We start from the raw sequence: 19,747 nt of genomic DNA, 5'->3' as shown, positions 1-19,747 counted from the left end.
TGCGATTATGGATCATTTAGAGGTAACAGAAGTAGTGCGGCAGACCACTTTCGATGCGAAATCCAGCCATGATAGAAAGTGTGTTGATTGCCGTCCAGAATAATCCTACTACCAGCACACGTGCCGTTGCCTCTGCCTTAGGAGTGTCTCGTAGGAGTGTACAGCGTGTCTGGCACGATGATTCCTTACACACCTTTCGTCTCCAAAGGGTTCAGTTATGGCTCCCCCAAGATTATCCTACACATGTGGCTTTTGCACAGTTGTTTCTCCAAGAAAATGTTCAAGATTTGGATTTTCCAGCCTATGTTTTGTTCACCGATGAGGCTTGTTTCACTCGGGAAGGCTTATTCAATCAGCACAATGCTCATGTGTGGGCTCAAGACAACCCACATGGTGTGCGCCCCAACATCGCTTCGCAATAAACGTGTGTGCAGGTATGGTCGGTGACTGCTTAGTCGGCCCATACTTGTTACCATCCGGCATGAACTACTCTAAATATCGGATCTTTCTTGAACAAGTTTTACTATGGTTACTTGACGATGTTCCAGCAAATGTGAGACGCAACATTTGGTTTCAACATGAAGGGGCGCCTGCCCATTATGGAAGGTGTGTTCGTGACCATTTGAACAGGCGTTTTGGGCGTGGACCTGTTGCCTGGCCCCCACGCTCACCTGATTTATTGAGCTTTGATTTCTTTTTGTGGGGGGGGGGGGCTCAAATCTATCGTGTATGAATCGCCTGTGGAGACGGAAATGGATCTCGTGGCGAGACTCGTCTGCGCTGCTGATGCTGTCAAAGAAACTCCAGGTGTGTTCGACCGTATCCGCCAATCCATGCTGCGTCGGTGTCACGAATGCATCGCGTCTCATGGTGGAACCTTCGAACATCTGTTGTAACTTCATGAAATGCATCCATCTCGTACTACATTGTTAATATTATGTGAAATAAATGTTTGCCACTAATTACTGTCTTGTGTCATTTTTACTTCTTGTGCCTCTGCTACTACTTTCCCGTGTCGTTTCCGGTTATGGGTTCCTATGCGATTCACATTCCTTTAGATGTTATCTACCTCCCCTAAACGTTTGTACCAATATTTTTGAGACACCCTGTAGGTTCTAAACCTCTCTTGTTTCAGGTTTTCATTAAAAAAAAAAAAAAAAAAAAAATATATATATATATATATATATATATATATCCCCTTTTTATATCCTGATAATAAATTTATTATTGTTCATTTGTACTTTTTTTTAAACTTCTATTTCAGGAAATTGCTGCTCTTCGACCCGGAATTTTTTTGAATTGTCTTTCTGGGTCGTTATTTCCTATTTTTTTCCCTACAGCTTGCTGTTCGACATAGCTAAACGCGAAAAGCAACTGCGGTATTTTGGTTTTTTCTTCAAATAAAATCGGTTTACACTCGTTTCAGAAATACATCCATAATGTTTATATACTAAACCAAGGACGGGAACAACCTTTCCATTGAGAAAAAAGCAGTTGATAATTCAAAATTCAAATGTAGAAATCGTAAAATGTAAACGGTATCGTAGTCCAATTTCAGATTCAAAAATTTCTGACAAATGTGAGAAAAAGAATCTGACGACAAAATAGTCTAAACCTAGAATATGCAATAGACCCCGGTGCATTTTAATTGAAATGCCCTGTATATTTTTCACAGAATAGTACACAGTCTACATCGTAAGTAGCAAGAAAATGTTACTGTCCACAGAGTAGTGGACTGTAGAAATCTCACTACTCTGGTTAGTGTCACACCCACATACTGAGGTAGTATCCTCGCTATCTTATATCGCCAGAATGCTACCTTAGTATGTGTGACCATGACCATACATCTTATTATATTGCCACTATTTACTTAGATATAAACCTCGGTAAATATGATTTTATCACAAATAACAATATTATTATAAATCAACATTATAAAATATTCTGTAAGAGTCATTTAACCCATAACTAGCTAGCCAAGAATAGCTAGCTCTCTTGGTCGGCAGGTGGCATAATCTTGAGTAGGAAAATTTTTCGGTGTTATAAAAAAAGGAAAGACTTGGATGTGTCTTTATTTGTTTTGTGATTTGTATTATCCATTTCGTACGATTACATTTTTTGAATATTTCCAATGTTCGCTTATTTAAGTAAGAGATGTTGCAAGGAGTTCGAAATTGTTTGCAGTGAAGTGTTTTAGAGAACTGGTGGTACTGAACGTTCCCTCTACAATCATTTGATTTTTTAAAGAAAAAATAAAACCCTTCTTTCAGAATGAAATACATGTTTAATGCAACAATACAGTATTAATTTAAAATTGAATCTTTTACAATAAAGTGAAATTAATGATTACATCTGAAGAAGTAATTCGGTTTAGTATCACAGGATTCTAAGGTATCCCGGCATTCTCTTGCCCCTATACAGCTTTTTACTTCCGCGCTGGCTAATTTCGTGTGGCTTGTGTGCACGTCTCTCGGATATCCTAAATGTGTTGATAGTACTGAGAAGCATGCATTGCAGTTAAATGTACTTCATAATAAAGCAAGCAAATATATTTATATCTGAAGGATTCACAAGAGCTGCAGATAGCGCATTGGTACATAACTCCAAAAAGTTCACAATATTTAGCGGGCGGTAGCCATCTTGATTGCAAACAAAGCTGTTTCAAATCTTTTGTAATATTTTTTTTTACGCATTGGCCACTTCGGAGTGTTCGGTTTTTGTCATTTACTATGCTTCAGAGGCTGTCCCATATTTGTTCATAGTCATGGCAGACAGGAGAAAACTTCAAGGTAAGATATTACCTAGCGTTAAGTGCTTCGCGTGTCTTGGCGCAGGATGCACTATCCGAGCTTGCAGATCAGTGTATGTATGTATATATGTGTGCGTGTGTGTGTGTAATAAAGATATTTGACCCCTCAGCTGTCACTGTGTTCCTTCGGCAGGGAAATTTTTTATCGTGCAATCTGTGTGCTTATATGAACTTATGTGAGTTTTCTGTCATTTAAATTGCAGTTTATTGTACCTGTTGTTAAAATTCGGCCCATGGGAATTTAAAAATATTGCAAACAATTAAAATTTATGATCTTGTTATTGAAGATTTTTTAATGAAGTTTTATGTGCATGATTTGTTTGGCCTGGTTTAAAAACGTCACTATTTTATACCATTGTAAGAATTTGTGCATCTCGATATGTAGATACTTTTTTTCTATATTTAGATGTAGTGTAAATATACACATTTAAATAATTTTCGTATTCCCCGCGTTTTTTAAATAATGTCAAATAGTGAAAATCGACACTTTCGATTTACAGTAGACATGTTATTAGCTTTTAAATAAATGGATTTATAAATTGTAAAGGGATACTGAAAGGTGAAATAAAAATAAGTGTCTGAATGTTCGCATCAGTTTTCGTGTCATATTTGTTAACAGCGGTCATTTAAGATATTTAAAAAGTTTAATTTCTTGTTAGTATTGCCTATACGAGTTCGTATTTAAACCATATTTTACCTAGTAATTCATCCGGGGCATTCCACTGAAGCCATGCACGCATTTATAGTTACAATTTAAAGCATCTTTGAATGTGATTCTTTTCAGTCTCAATTTCATCAAATCAGTTAAATTTATTCCCTCCCCCCCTTTCTCTGTGTATATATATATATATATATATATATATATATATATATAAAGTGTTTATCCCAAATTACTGAATTTACTTTAGTTTGTTGTCACCTGTGTAATGTAATATGTTTTTTTTTTTTCCCCTTTCATAATAACATGTGGTCCTTTTTGGTTAACTGATAAAAAAAAAAATAGGCCCAAGTTTTTGTATTATCAGTGATTTTCACATACTTTGCATTAAAGTAATTTTTTTAACTTTAGTTGTCTTAGCTTGTTTCTCTATTTTGGACAGGTATTATCTTCAACTGCTAGAGGACTGCCAATCAGGAATCTGATAGGGTCCATTTGTGTAGTACTTCCACATTGTAGTTAGTCTGTTTATCCAGAACATCCAATTAGATCATGGATTTGATGGTTCCAAGCACTGCAACCAATGGACTAAAGTCCAAAATAGTCCCATACCACTTCCACAAAACTTCATGGTTGAGATGTTACACTTTAACAGGAAATGCTGTCCAGGAAATCTTACTCACACATATCATCAGAACAGAATATTGTTTAGCAAGATTCATCATTCACTAGCACCATCTTCCACTGTTTTAGAGTCCATTAACGTTAGCAAAATACCACACCAAACTGTTTTTCTTGCATCTGTAACTTTCATTTGGGCTTAAGTGCAGGTACTTGCCTGCTATTGAACTCCAAGCTGTGCAGTTCTCTGTTGGTGGTGACATGCTAACAGATGTTTCTGTGACCTTTTGAACATGCTCTCTGCTGTTTTCTAAAAATGACATGTGTGAACTATCCTCTTTATTGTTTGTTGAGTATGTTCTTTGTGAGGCCATCCATACATTTTTCCTTGAGGTAACATCTAGAGTTTTCCATCTTTGAATAACATCTACCACAGTGGGTTTTGGGAAGATGAGATCAGTTACACCACATAAATGTTACTGATGTGGCATGCAACCACCATCCCATGTTGAAATTGCAAGTTTCATTCCACCACCCTTAATAGGACCAATGGTGATCATAATAATAGTTGTGAATTCTAATGTACTACTGCTGCACAGGTAGACCTATAATATTTATTTATATTTGGTATGTGTTTGCATTTCCACTTGGAAGGCCCATGCATAAGTGTAGAACTTTGGGTACAGTATGTGTGAGGAATCTGATGGGATCTATTTCAAAAATAATAAGGTCTTGAATGGTTTGAGCAAGCTCAATGCTAATGGGAGTTTTCCTCTTGCTCAGATTCCACACCTGAGAGGTCACAAATTTAAATCGAGGAAAGACAGTTCTAGAATAGATGTGTAGAAATTTGTCTTTAGCTAGCGGGTGGTTGCTTGCTGGCTAAAGACGACTTCCACGACAGATAAAATTTTCATCTGTTGTAGAAGTTGACAGCTTAAATAAATTCAAGGCTGAACTAGACAAACTTTTGGATTGAATGGTTGGCTGAAACAGTAAGGGTGTATTTTTTTTTTTTTTTTTTTGGCTTATTCTATATAAGCTGGCTTTCTTGCATCATATGCCTCTACTAATGCTAATCTTACATAGGTGTACAAATACCTTTGGTCATATAATTTATATACAGTAGCCTCCCCCATTATAACACTCACTTATAGTGGTAACCTACTTTTAATGCTCTTCTTCTGGTATGTACCTAATCTATTAAGTGCCATGCATGTTTTAATGCCACAGTACTTCCATTTAAGCTTTCCCTTTTATGAAGGGAGTGTTCAAAAATGATTTGTATTCACCCGGTAGTGTTTGACAGAAGGTTGAAACAAACACCTTGTATTACTTTTTCAACATAGTCTCCAGACAAAATGACACATTTCTGTGTCTCTCAATACACACAGTTTTGTAGAAGTGTTCTGACTGCCCTTCAAGCAACAACTTGGCAGCAGAATTCACCTCATTATCAGTAGCAAAATGCTTTCCATGAAGAATAGACTTCATGTAGGAAATAGGAAGAAATCACAGGGCAAGGTTGGGGGAATAAGCAGAATGCAGCAATATTTCAGTTTTTCCTAACATATCGACAACTTTCTGTGGAAATTTGCCTTTAGCTAGCGGGTGGTTGATTGCTGGAACAAACTTTGTCTATTTTTGGATATTGATAGCCGAAATAAATTCAAGGAAGAACTGTACAGATTTTTGGAGCGAATGGATGGGCGAAATGGATAGGGTTTTTTTTTTTTTTTTTGGCTAATGCTATTTAAGCTTGCTTTCTTGCATCATATGCCTCTTGATGTGTACATTGTGCCATTTCCTTCTTTTGGTAAAGGGTTAAAAGTCTGGGAACCCATCTAGCAGACACCTTACTCATATGCAGCTACTGTTGATGGATGATGTTCTCCATAGGCCTTATACTAGTTTGCAGCTCTGCAGCTAATTTCTTGCTAATACAGCAACCTTCCAGGATTTATGTTTCAAATTTTTGCAACACTCTTCTGTTACAATTGTTTCTGGGCATCCTGGTTAGATCTTTTTCGTCATGCACTGAGGTTCTTCTACATTTGAATTATTTATATCAATGTGCAAAAATGTAAACTGGCAGTCTTCTCAATAAACAGCGACCGTTTGTTCATGGATTGTTTCGGGTGTTTTCCCCCTTGCAGAAAGAGGAACCAAATCAGTGATCTGTATTTCATTGTGACACTACTTCATTCAGCACATCAAAGAAAAAAAAATGAATTGTCAGATTGAAACCAAAATTTGCGTGGTTACTGTAGAGATTTTAAGGAATCACCCCCCCCATCTTTCTATTATAACTACTTTTGGGTAAATAGAAATCTTTTTTGAACACCCCCCCCCCATAAAACCTTTTGTTTAAAGTCCCAAAAAGGAGAAAATTGATTGTAAGCCTCAGTTTTCTTGAATTGTGGCTTTGGAAGAGGACTGATAGAGACCAATGTTTGCAGTTTGTTTTCTTCATAGAAGAAATTCCTTATGCAGGTATATGTTTATTTATTTCACATTTAACATGAACCTGTTGAAGATAAGATATTTCTCACAACTCAGTGTCTAGTTGTTCATTGTTGCATTTGCTAACTCTTGCATATTTTTAAAATTCTGTTTTTCATCTGATTTCCATGCTAGTTAGTGCCTGTTGTGTGTCACAACGGGCACATGGTGTCTATGATATATATATATATATATATATATATATATATATATATATATATATATATATATATATAGGACCTAAATAGGTAAAAGGATGTCGTCATCCATTTATACAAAAAGACAGCAAGACTGGATATATACTGTGGAAAAAAATTCCGCTTCCTTGCATCATTTAGCCATTAATGATAGTTAAGGGACTAAGAACAATGAAAAATAATATGTAAGTAAACAAACAAAGCTTTCTGCCATACCATTCTGTGCATTATAGCAAGGAAACAGCCAAAAAATAATAATACATGAACGTTAATAAGTCCATGGAGATGAGATTGCTTTGAACAGTGAAAGGAAGCAAACTGTGAAATAATATAAAGAAAATGAATAGTCTAAGGAAGGTAAAGTGTTAATTTTTTTATTTCATGTTTTTTTTTGCCTCCTTTACCTCTTTGCAGACTGAGTAACAGTCCCTCCCCAACAACTACTAAACTTAGTACTCCTCACATATGTAAACATACAAATAAATACAAGGCTGCTTTAGCTCCCTCCAAAAGAGACTTGATTTAAATGAATAAACAAAAAGCTAAGTAATTTTCTCAAAGTCAAACTGGTGACAAAGCAGCTAATCCTGCCCCTTCCCCCTGACTAGAAAAAAATTCTGGATTCACTACTTTAAGTAACCCCCCCCCCCTCCCAGTTATTGCACTTAATGGAATAGCATCAGAGAGAATCCTAAGCGAAATCCTTCATGGAAGCTATTTTTCCAAAGCCACAAGTTGAAAACATACACCTTTAAAGTATATGCTCGTCTTTTGAACCTTTTTCATTTAGAAAAAGAATGAAAACACTTAAGATTTTATTAAACTAAGCATATATCTTAAACTAAACACATTTCTGTCTAAACATGATAAATGTATTAACATAATGAAAATAGTCATTCATGAAAATTGCTGGATGTCTATGTTGTGTTGAACACGTTGCTTTGAAAATTATTTTTCAAGCAGTGTAAATGTAAAATTATCATATCTGACTGAATTGTGACATATGTTTTATTTTTCCCAAACCTCTTTTAACTCTTTCCCCCCCACTAACTTATAAGTAACTCCTAGATTTCTGTTCCCCACTTGCCAAACTGGGCTGGCCATGGTCTAGTAAGGGGATTGTGGGTTTGAGCCTGTATGCTACCATGAAAAATACCATCTCTGTTGGCAGAAAGTGGCTAACCAGCTTTACCAAACTCTCTGCCTAGGGCATATGTGGTAGTATATGGTCTTGAATCCATAACTTATTTGTGGTCATACATGCCAATGACTGAATTTTATTTGCCCCCCCCCCCCCCCCCGGTTCTTTTTTCTCTCATTGAAAATATATCTTGTTCAGTTTACTGATTCCCTTTAGGGCCTTATGTACCACCATCAGGTAGGTGTCATCCCCTCAAGATGCTTACTTGTCAAGAATTGCAGTTCATGCCTGCTAAGCCATACATTCAATTAGCACCTGTCAGCAACCTCTGAATTCTTTCTAGCTCTGTTTCCTTCAAGTGTAGCCTCCAGATGCAATATTCCAAAACCACTCTCACCATTTTCTTATGAATGGATAGTGGCAACATTTTTCCTATTTTTGAATGTCCTCCTATATATCATAGACAGGATACAATATGCCTTCCTAGTCATTTGTTTACATTGCATGGTAAAGTTCATGTCTGAGTGAATTGTAACCACTAAGTCTTGTTTGTCCAAACTACTTTTAACTCTGCTCCCCTTATTTCTAAGTTTGAGGAATGTTTGAAAAGTTTTTTGGCTTGAGTATAATGGGTTTATTTGAGGATTCTGATAACGTGTTACTTTTCAGCACAGTCCCCTTAGGAGTCAATACACTTGTCACCAATGCTGAATTGCTTTGATTCCAGCTGCAAAGTAAGTTTTCTCTTGGAGGCCTCCAAGAATGTATCTGCTGAAACAGTGATCGATGTTTGTGATCAATGTTTTTTCCTTCCTTGGGAAGAGCACCCCTTTGTTCCCCTCGCCAATCTTGTTGCTCTTCTCTGCATCTGTTCCAGCAGCAGTACATCCTTCTTAAAATGAGGTCTCTAGATCTGTATGCAGTACCCAAAGATGTCGCCTGACCATTGCATTATACAATGGGATAAACACCTCCTTACCCCTGCTAGCAAAATTTCTATTTATATAACTATGATAAAAAAAATCATGAGCTGTCCTAGCAGCATGTCTCAGGCCCTTTACATTGTCCATTACCTTGGGTGTAGCACCATTGTTGATATGTTACTCAGGGATTACTGCCCATGTGCAGTACCTTCCATTTATCAATGTTGCCATTTCTCAGCCCAACTGCCTAATTTTTTTAGATCATGTTGCAGCAGTATATCTTTGCAGTGTCTAAGTTTGCAGATGATATTTTGTATTATCTGCAAACTTAGACGTTATGCCTGCTGTACTCTTATCAGTATCATTAATTAATATAGAAAAAAAAAAACAGTGGGCCCATCATTGAATGCTGTGAGATGCCCCTAATAACATTAGTCCACATAGAGCAGTGTCCATCGATAACTAACCACTCTGTCTTCACTCACTCAACCAATCCCTTTATCTATAGCAGTTACTTTCCTTTAATGCCATGGTGCACCAATTTGTACAGCAATCTTTTATGTGCAAAAGTATCAAAAAAAATATATATTTCCTGAAAACCAAGTATATGATATAAAAATTATTTTTTTGCATCTAGTTCCTTTGTCATATATTATCCAGTGAAATTGGTCATACATTACTTCTTTAAATAGTGACTCCCTTATTTTTCATGGAAAAGAAGTTAAGCTAACAGGTCTGTAATTACTCTTGTCACCCTTTAATCCGTATTTGTGAATTGGGGATACATTTCCATATCCCTAGTCTACCTTCTTTCGATTCAAAGATGCTCTCATAATTATGGCTAAGGGTTTGCTTACCTTCCTTCCTGCCTCCATTAATATAATTGGATTGATCCCATCTACTCCACATGCCTTAATGTATGAATAACACACACACACATGTACATGCACCTAAGGCTGCTTTGATGCTGTCTGTGATGTTATTCACTGTAGCAAAATGACGACCCCAAACTGCCATTTTCAGTTTAGGGAAAATCCAGAAATCAGACTGTTTCTAGGTTGGGAGAGTATGGAGGCTGCTGCATAACTGATATTTTTTGACAGCCAAGAATTGCTGAAATGCCATCACTATGTGACTGGGCACATTGTCATTGTGTGCATGATCCAGCTACCCCCTCCATTTTTGAGGTCGTGTTTACCTCACATTCTCGCATAAACATGTGAAAACCTCAAAATAGTAAGCAGCAGTAATTGCTTCTTCCGCTAGTCACAAATTCTTGTCCACTTTGCTCAGCATGATTAGCACGATTTTGATATTGGATTGTGTTGCATGAGACTTCTTTGGCAGTGGGGACATTTTTGTGTCATTCGGATGATTCCACCTTGGTCGTAGGCAAACACCCAGTTCTCATCCCCAGTGACCACTTTTCTTAGGGAGCTAAATTTTTCAAACAAATCACTTGATTGCTTTCTTGCAGTTTATTTAGTTGGTTGACAGCAAGTATGTAACAAACTTGCATGCATGAGTGCATCCTTATACCTTGCATCAGAATTGAGTGTTCTAAGCCTATAGACAGTCCAATTTCACAATGTCTCAGCACCAATCATTCACCCATCATTTTGCACAAGTTCCTACACCTTCACATTTTCATTGTTTCATGATGTCAAAGGACTTCCATTGCAAGTTTCATCATCCAGTGTTCCATGTCTGTTTTTAAATCTATTAAACTGCTTGTAAACTTTTTTTTTAAAAGAATTATCTCCAGCAACTTTCTGCAATGCTTGTGGTGTCTCTGTAGCGCTTTTCCCAGGTTTAAAGAACTTTATATTAGCACACTGTTCAAATTGTGACATTCCACAATCAGTCAGCTGTGACACAAGTGAAGTGGTCGAGCTAATTCCCACTTGACATGTATATGCACCAAGTTCAGTGTCAGTGCCCCATGAAGCCTTATGGCTGTAGTGCAAACCATTTAAATACAAGCATGAAATTCTGGGAACTTTTAGTACGGTTTGGTAGCTAAACCGTACTAAAAGGGCTTTGCTACCAAAAATTTCTGAAAAAACTTTTTGTGTGAATTTCAGAATATTTTTGCCTTGAATCTCGGGAACACAACTGCAACTTTTATTTTGAGCACTGTATATGCACTGTGTATGTTTGTTTCTATTTCTAAAATGTAATAAACAAAAATATATTAGTTTGAAATAAAAATTTAGTGTTTATTTTAATAAGCAAAATAGGTTGGACAAAAAGGTTAGGAATACAAAGTGATAATTATATAAAAAATAAAATTAACAGTTAATAAATAAATAATAAAATAACTAAAAATAGTAATAATTAAATGAGATAGTATACAATGTGTGTTAAATACACCACATGTATAAACGAAGAAATACATAATATATCTAGATATAACATTTCAAAATTATATCTATAAGCAACATTGCTTGTCATTTGCATAGACATTTGCATAATATTTTAATGGCTTTAGTTGAGTAGTGTATTACAACTTACTATTGCAATACTGTTGTAAATTTTTTTGTGATAATTAGAAGGTATGTTGGATATATGATATATCATATGTTCATTTATTATTTGAATAAATTAGTTTATCCTAGCTTAAAATAAATTTTCTGTTTATACCTTGGGACAACTACATAAATTGAAGAGTTCACAAGATAGAGAGAATACTATACTGTATTTAGTAGTTAGCAGGCTTGAACCGCTGTCACTCAAAATAAGTGCACTTTTGTACTCATGCTTGACCACTTAGCTATGATAGGTACTGATAAGAAGTGTGGAAGCATGTTAAAAAAATGTAAAATTGAAGGCTCAGCACGGTGGAATTACTGCCAAAAATAAATATCATGGAAGAGATCTAATACTAGTGGAATGGTAAGAGAGAAAGAATACAGACTTGAGAAAGAATACATGTGGTTCATTTCAATTTTAACAAAAGGTCCTCAAAAAATTTTAAACCAGAGTTCTTGAGTGTTCTGAAAAAAGTAAGTGACCCGTGCTTAATATTAAATTTTGTTGAAGAAAGAAAACTTCATGAAATTTTACCCCAGCTGATTCTCAATGTCATCTTATGCTTGACAACTGGACTAGTCTAAGGAATAGAAGATATATTAATATTATTGTCCACACTGAAAATGCAGAATTATTTAATTTAGGACTTAACTTTCATTTCAGGAAGATGTGATGCTGCACTGAAATACAAAAAAGTTGTATGCAGTAGTTTTGGGATGATCTTCAAAAGAGACATTGTGGTATCAGCAACAGATGGAGAAAAAGTAGACTTGAGAATCCTCTAGAAAATGTGATATGCAGAAGTCATGGTATACACCTGACAGTTTCTGATGTTCTGTACTAGAAACAATACGAAGATTTGGTGAAATACAATGGTTATGATGACCCTGAAAGTGTTAGATACAGGTGTTTGGGGGTGGGGGGACCCTCTTATAATCTGATAGACTTGCAAAATATTTAAAAAAAAGTCTGAAGGGAAAATCTTAGCCATAAAAACAAGATAGAATTTGCTCATTGCTATGATGTGAGGTCTTTTGAAACATGAAAATTGCACAATAAAGGCTTGATTGACCTATGGGCAATAAATGGAATGAATCATTTATTGCTGTTTTGGAATATATTTTAGAAATTCTTCCCCTGAAATTAAAAGTGATATGTTAAGTGATAGAAATGAAACCTGACTGCTTAAGTGATTACTTTTCTGTGAAAAAAAAAAAAAAAAGAGAAGTATATACTGAATTAGCAAAAGAAGTGTATGAAACTCTTTTAAACAAGGATTGGACAGCACAGAGACAAGCAGGGGTGGCCCATTGGTAGAAACTGTGGAACTGCAGCACCTTTAAATCTAAACCATTTTAAATCTAAATATACGGTCAACGGAGTTATATGGAATTTTGTGAAGAACAATGCAATGCTATGAATATTTTTATTAACAGCTCCTGCATATAGTATATTCATCCTCTATTTCCAATAATTAATGAATAAAGACATGAAATTGTTTTCAACTTTGAAGTTTAACCGTAGGTGGAATTATGTGCTACACAGTTCCACATTTTGGCCCAGTGGTTCATTCAGTGACTAGTTGCCGACCGGGCTAGCCAGGTGGGTAAAGTGCCTGCCTGGCAACCCAAAGGTTGTGGGTTTGAATCCCGCCTCATGCTTGGATCACAGTAAAATGCAAAAACCTTGGGAGGTGCATTATGGCCACAGAAGCTGATGTGCCAAAAACTAACAAAAGAAAGTATATTACCAGTGCCTAGTTGCCAGTACGCATTTTATGGAGGTGATAAAACGAGTTAAAGGAACTATGGAGTGAGTAGTGCAGAGTTGAACAGTGAACCAAACTTGAATGAAAAAGTTATTGATCTATTTTCAACAAATAAAAACCAAACCGAAGAATGGATTTTATTTTTAAATAAAATTTTTAGATTGCCCAATCTGTTAATGGTAAGTGTCCAGTTAATGTTTGTAGATTATTTTTAACTTGCTTATTATTATTACCATCTATGTCTATATGTCTTATAACCTAGGCAATTTAATGTAACTTTAAGAAGCATCACCCCCATACATCAGTCATGAGCCGTCACTGGAGACGAGCATCTCATATGCTTATTGAAGTCTTTGAAGAACCTATCAGTCAAAGATAATGATTATTTTTTTTTTTTGCTGGTTTGCTCAAAACACTCTTTGATTTTTCTGAGGAACCAGTGCAGTGATTTTTGCCCTTAGTTGCAAAATGTTCTGCTGAAGGTGAAGTTCTAGGAACGAAAGAAAATGATAACTTGAGTGACAACTTAAGGCAGATTTAACAATGCCATATCGAGAATTCAAAATATTGGAAGGAATAATGAATAGAAGACTAAAAAAATCCAGATCTTAGTTGTGCCTGGAACATAAATAACGAATTTGAATTTATTGTCTACTGAGAGTGAACATGTATTTCCAACAGCAGGTAATTTTATTACAGAAATTTGAAGCAGACTTTCAGATTGATTAATTAGAAAAATAAAGAAAATTAAATAATTTAAGAAAATAATTTAATTAAAAAATTGAAAAAAATATATACAGTGAGTTCTGCTATAATGGGCATTTTAGCAACGTGAATTTGCTCCAACGCGACTGATATATTAGGAAAGTGTGAGTATAACACGTTTTTTGCGTTAGCTCGTGTGCAATTTTGTCTATGAGTAACACTAGGTGAACGCAAAACCCAGCACCAAGTTGGATGTAATGACCCGCACAGAAATACATACAAGTTTATGAAACTTAAAAATTGTCAAATGTGTGAGAGCTATTCCCATTTACTGTATTACTGTCGGAGACACACTGTTGTCATTCGGTGTATTCACACGATAACAGGTGATTTTGCTCACATTTTTCTTTCACATTCGCAAGATAACAGGAGCTCACATTTTTCTGTTCAAACAGAAATTTCGTGAGGCGTGATAGCACGAGCAGAGGAGCACATTTCTTGAGGTCATTACCATAAAACAATAAACAGTTTGCAGTTTACGGTTTATTGGATTTTTCTGTTAGTGCAATTTAATTATAAATGGAGAGTAAACTCAATCTTATTGCATTTGCAATAATACCGATAGCTGGAATTCTGTGGGTTTTTACGTTATTACGGTGAAATGTGTTTCCCCTTCCACAAAGTCTTCAGTCATATAAAAAAACAAATTTTCAAAATCTCTTCTTTCCTGTTTTTTAAGCTTCGTAAACTTGTTAATTCATATCTCACTTGTGAAATTTTTGCGTGCTGTGTTCGTTGTTATTGATTGCTTATCTTTTTTACTGTTTAAATTTTACAATAAAAAAAAAAGTCAGTGAACAGAAATATCAATTAGTATGTATCTATTACAATGCTATTTTACTGTAATTATTTATTAGAAATTTAAGATATTATTATTAGCTATATGGTGCAAGGAAGCCTCAGGCTTATGCTGCACCAGCCAAAAAAAAAAAAATTCCAGAGAGAGTGAGAGTAGAAGGAATCACCAAGAGAGAGAAGAATGATGATATCGAGCTCAGGACCCTGGATGTGCTAAGCCCATACTCACCAGATATGAGCCCATGGGTGTGTTAGCAATTTAATTGGTTTTCTAACTTTTTTTTAGTGTTTTACTTATCAGAATGAACTTTTTTTTTTTTTTTTGAGTGCTCTTTCCCTATTCCTTAAGCCCTGTTGTTTTTAATGTGTGAAATACCATAAATCAGAGATTTTTAAGAACGCGTGCACCGCTTTATAGCAGATATGAAGAAATAATATAGTATAATGCAATTTACATTGCATTATACTATATTATTTAAGTTATAATTATAAGTTTTTTTCTGATTAATTTTTATAAAACAAATATTATGTTCATTAAATATGTATTTGCTTTATTATTTTATTTCTTTTGTATTATTATTATATGGTGATTTTAATTTTGAACAAAAATTTGGATAAAGGTAATGAATTAGTAAAGGAATGTTTAATTATGTGATTGAATGTGGTATTATGTAATTATTTGTGATTGTGATTGAATGTGGTATTATGTAATTATTTGTGATTTTATATTATTTAAATAATATAAAAGAAGTTATCTTACATCCTTAAAGAAATCCTTGGATGAAATTAAATTAAGGCCACTTCCTCTGTCTTTTTTTTTTTTTTTTTTACAAGTGAAGAAAATCAGCTTAAGTCACTTGTGTTCTTATAATAGCTTTGTTTAACTGAAATTTTGATTAATAATGTTAAAAAAAATTATTATTTGGAAAGCGGATAAAATTAAGGGAAATGTAAGTTAAAAATCAGAAGCTCTTCTGCTTAGTATAGTATTTTACGTATGATATGGTACAGTGTGCATTGTATAATTTTTGAATTAACTGTAGAAGTAATACCCACATTATGTATTTTATGGCTATATTTAAATATTTTATTTTTAGGTGTCATAGACATTCATAATTCAGTTTTAGTTAACTCGGTGGTGGTGGCGGCGGCACCTCCAATTGTAGCAAACATGGTGGTAGGTCACCTGTGACCAACTTTATTTTAAATTTCTGGAAAAAATTGACATTACCAATATCTCATTCTTTCTTAATGTATTGTAATAATTATTATTTGTGATAATAAGTACAGTAGAGCATCAATAATTCGAAATTACAACAATCCAAATGAGCCAGCATTTATTTTTTATCCTGACGCCATAAAATAATTACAGTAAGCACTGGTTATTGTGATCATGTTTGTGAATTGAATTTTGATTCTATAAAATGGCAATTCTAATAAACGAAAATTGGAGAAATATCCAAAAATGAAGATACAAAACACCAATTTACACTTTTATTACCTTACTAATTAACAAAACTAAATTATATGTGAATTTCGACAAACAAAATGAATGATGAATCAATAAACGATCAACAAGAGTGAGAGTGCGAGATCTGGAAATAAAGAAATGAAGTTTCATTTCTTTGGGTGCAAGAATATTTGCTGATGCTATCGAGGCAGTATTAGGTGGGTCGGAAGACTGCTAGCTTGGGGAGAAACAAAGACTAATAGATTGCCAGTAGTTACTGGCAGAGGTGAAAGAGATTCTCGCACTGCTTCTATTGGAATGAGCAGAAGCCTGAAAAACAAGATGCAGGATATTTCAGAAACTGCTGGGAGTCAGTGCGATACAAGTAAACACATGGGTTGTGTTAGGGTAGCTAAGAATAGAAACAGGTGCATGTATACTTGTGGGTACACCAATGCTAGGAGTTTAGTAAATAAATTTGAGGTATTGCTCAAAACATCAAAGGCAGATATTGTTGGGATTTCTGAGACGTGGTGTCACACAGATATAAGGAATGCAGAACTGGAATTTGGGGAGTACAATGTCTACAGAAAGGATAGACAGGATAGGAAGGGAGGAGGGGTTATGCTATTAGTTAAGAAGCACATAAAATCCAAGGAAATGAAGCCAGTCGACATCGCTGGACAGTGCAGTGTCGAGTCAGTTTGGTGTGACATAAGCATTGGGAGATCAAAATTGAGAGTAGGAGTGTGCTATAGGCCTAATGACTCAGATGAGTATAATAAGAAACTGTACAGGGAAATAGTGGGCCAGTAAATCAGAGAGTCTTATAATGGGGGATTTTAATTTCCCAGATATTGACTGGAATTTGGGGGCTGGTTACTCACACACTAGCAAGGCTTTTGTGGATTTATTGGATGATTGTTTTTCTACATCAGCATGTTCGGGAGGCAACTAGAGGGAGTAATACTCTTGATTTGATTATCAGTAGTGATTCTTCATGCATTAAGAATCTGCAGATAAATGAACCACTAGGTGGCAGTGTGTGCTGAAGTGGGATTTACTCAAAGAGGTAACTACCATTAGGGGTAAAGGGAAGGGTTATTGCTTTCGTAAAGACGACTACGATGGATTGAGACAGTATTTAAATTCTATGCAGTGGGACCAACTGATGATGTTACCAACAGCAAATTCAAAATGGGAAGCATTCAAAGAACTTATCTTGGAAACTACTAGGCTTTACATACCAACTAAGAAATATTGTTCAAGGTTTAGGCCTAAATGGATGTCAGATGAACTAATGAGACATATGACAGAGAAGAAAAATGCATGGTATACATACAAATTAACACGTGACACAAAAGCCTATGATAGATACAAGTTGATCCGTAATCAAGTTACAAAGGAGGTTAGGCAGGCGAAGGCAGATTACGAGACATCTTTGGCAAGGGATGCAAAGAAAAACAGCAGAGTTCTTTACTTATGTAAACTCTAGAAGGAAGGGGATGAATCAGATTGGTCCACTTGATATCGATGGTTCAACTGTTGATGATCCTGCTCAGGTAGCTAACAAACTAAATGAATATTTTGCATCGACATTCACACACGAGGAGTTATTCTGCGAGGGGAATACCAGAGGTGTATTCAACTCTGGCAGTAAGCTAGAGAATCTTGTAATAACTGAGAGTAAAGTGGAGGAGAAATTGTTGAAGATAAACACAAGAAAGGCACCTGGGGTGGATGGGATCTATCCAGTTATATTAAAGGAGGCAGCAAAGGAAGTAAGCACACCCTTGCCATAATTATATAAAATCGGATATAAAAAAAAAATCGGATCTTTAAAGATCGCTATTTTTTTTTACACTTTTTTTTTTTTTCAGAGAAAACAAAAAAATATTAATTCTGATAAATTAAAAAAAATAGTTTCAGGAACATGAATGTAAATATTCATTCATATGAATATTTTATATTAATATAAATGACTATGAATCTATAATAAAAACATCCCATTTTCTTGTAATTTTAAATGTGTGCGTTCCTGATTATACAAGTATGTTTAAAAAATTAAATTTATATATGTATATTAGATGTTATTATTCACTTTCATTTTCAAATTTGGCATGCTTTGCAACCTGTGAAATTTGAAACTATGCATATTGCTTCCCTTAATGTAGTGGCCATTTGGAAATATCAGGTTTTGCATTCCCATCTTTACTATGTGAAAAAAAAACAAATGGGGTAAGACTGTTTATTTAACCAATGGGAGAGTAAAAACAAGTAATGTGGAACTAAAACACAATTTGAAACTTTGTGGAAGGTCACTTGCCATGCTAAAAGCTGAAAAAAATGGTTGGTCACCTGACAGGTTCTCGTACTTAGTAAGTCTGGGAAATCTTATAAAGAATTGCTTCAGGAATGATTGCAGTAAAAGTGTCTATATTTCAGAAGTAGAAAATTTTCAGATTTTTAATCACTAATTAACAGTTAATGTGGGATAGTTCTTTTCGAGGGTCACCAATCTTGTGACTGAGCACCACTCTGGTTTAAGGATGCCTTACATTGATTGTTTACTTCATGAATGTTTATTAGATTTTAATTTTTATACATACAAAATATATAATTGATTCTAGTAATGTTACACAAAATAATATAGTAGAATCCTGGTTGTCTGAAATTTGGGATTGTGGGTATTTCTTTGTACAGGATTGGACAAAAACAACTACCCATTTTGAAAATGAAATGACAACTGTGCAAATTAGAAAACACATTCATTGTTATTACAGTTTAATAATATATATATCAAGCATCTGCTGGTGACATCACCAGCAGATACTTGTAGGAATGCTGAATTTGAATTTGGGGAGTACAATGTATACCAAAAGGATATGTATGTATGTGTTGCCTGTCTGTGGTGGCTCTCAAACTAATGTCTGTCTCCATTTAGTGTCACTGATGAAATACAGAAACTCTGGAAAATGGGCCTGACATGTGGTTAATGAATATATATGTAGTGTTAGTGATGTTCTGTAGTATGTGTTGTGTCAGACCTCCTTGCTACCAGGGAGCAGCCATCACCTGGACAACTGCTGCCCAGTGCCTGTCCTTAGCATATGGAGACAGACCTGTTTCTAACAGTATAGAAGACTTGTGAGTTCATACAACATGTTTTCTGTGCTTATGCAAATGACCTTGTTCTCTGCATTTCTCGAAAAATTTAAAGGTGGGTCTTGGAAAACAGAGGAAGAGAAATATTAGATGAGCTACCGGAATGGGCTTCAATAAATTAATTTCGGAAACAAAAACAAAAATTATGATGTTTAACCACAGATAGGATTATCACCGGCCTCCTACAATTAAAATCAATAACATCCGACTTCTGTATGTATCTCACAAAATATATAGGCCTGACAGTAGACGGCAGATTCTCATTTATCCTGCATGTTGAGTCTGACTGACAAATTTAAAAAATTCGCCACAATTGTTATTCATCTTTCAAGAAATGAATGGGGAATTAAGCCAAAAATCCTTGCCCTCTACTATAAAACTAATTTTTTGCCAATTGTGTCATATGCTGTAGGAATTT

At 35.1% G+C, this 19,747-nt stretch overlaps 1 protein-coding gene across 3 annotated transcripts in view; it reads left to right on the top strand.

The window, feature by feature from the left end:
* Positions 1-2,421: 2,421 nt before the first annotated feature.
* LOC150083041 (CCR4-NOT transcription complex subunit 3-like) overlaps positions 2,422-19,747 on the top strand; it is a 592,625-nt gene continuing 575,299 nt past the window's right edge. For all 3 annotated transcript variants that reach the window (XM_090377751.1, XM_090377752.1, XM_090377750.1), the window contains exon 1: positions 2,422-2,789. In XM_090377751.1, the coding sequence (XP_090233877.1) occupies positions 2,765-2,789 (25 nt within the window). In that variant the 5' untranslated portion in view covers positions 2,422-2,764. The remainder of the gene's footprint in view (positions 2,790-19,747) is intronic.

This window comes from Mastigoproctus giganteus, chromosome 7 (genome assembly GCF_048544385.1).
Source record: "Mastigoproctus giganteus isolate SK-2022 chromosome 7, ASM4854438v1, whole genome shotgun sequence".
NCBI classification, from domain to species: Eukaryota; Metazoa; Arthropoda; class Arachnida; order Uropygi; family Thelyphonidae; genus Mastigoproctus; species Mastigoproctus giganteus.
Note: the sequence above shows the minus strand (reverse complement) of the source record. Positions and strands in the feature narration are given on the sequence as shown.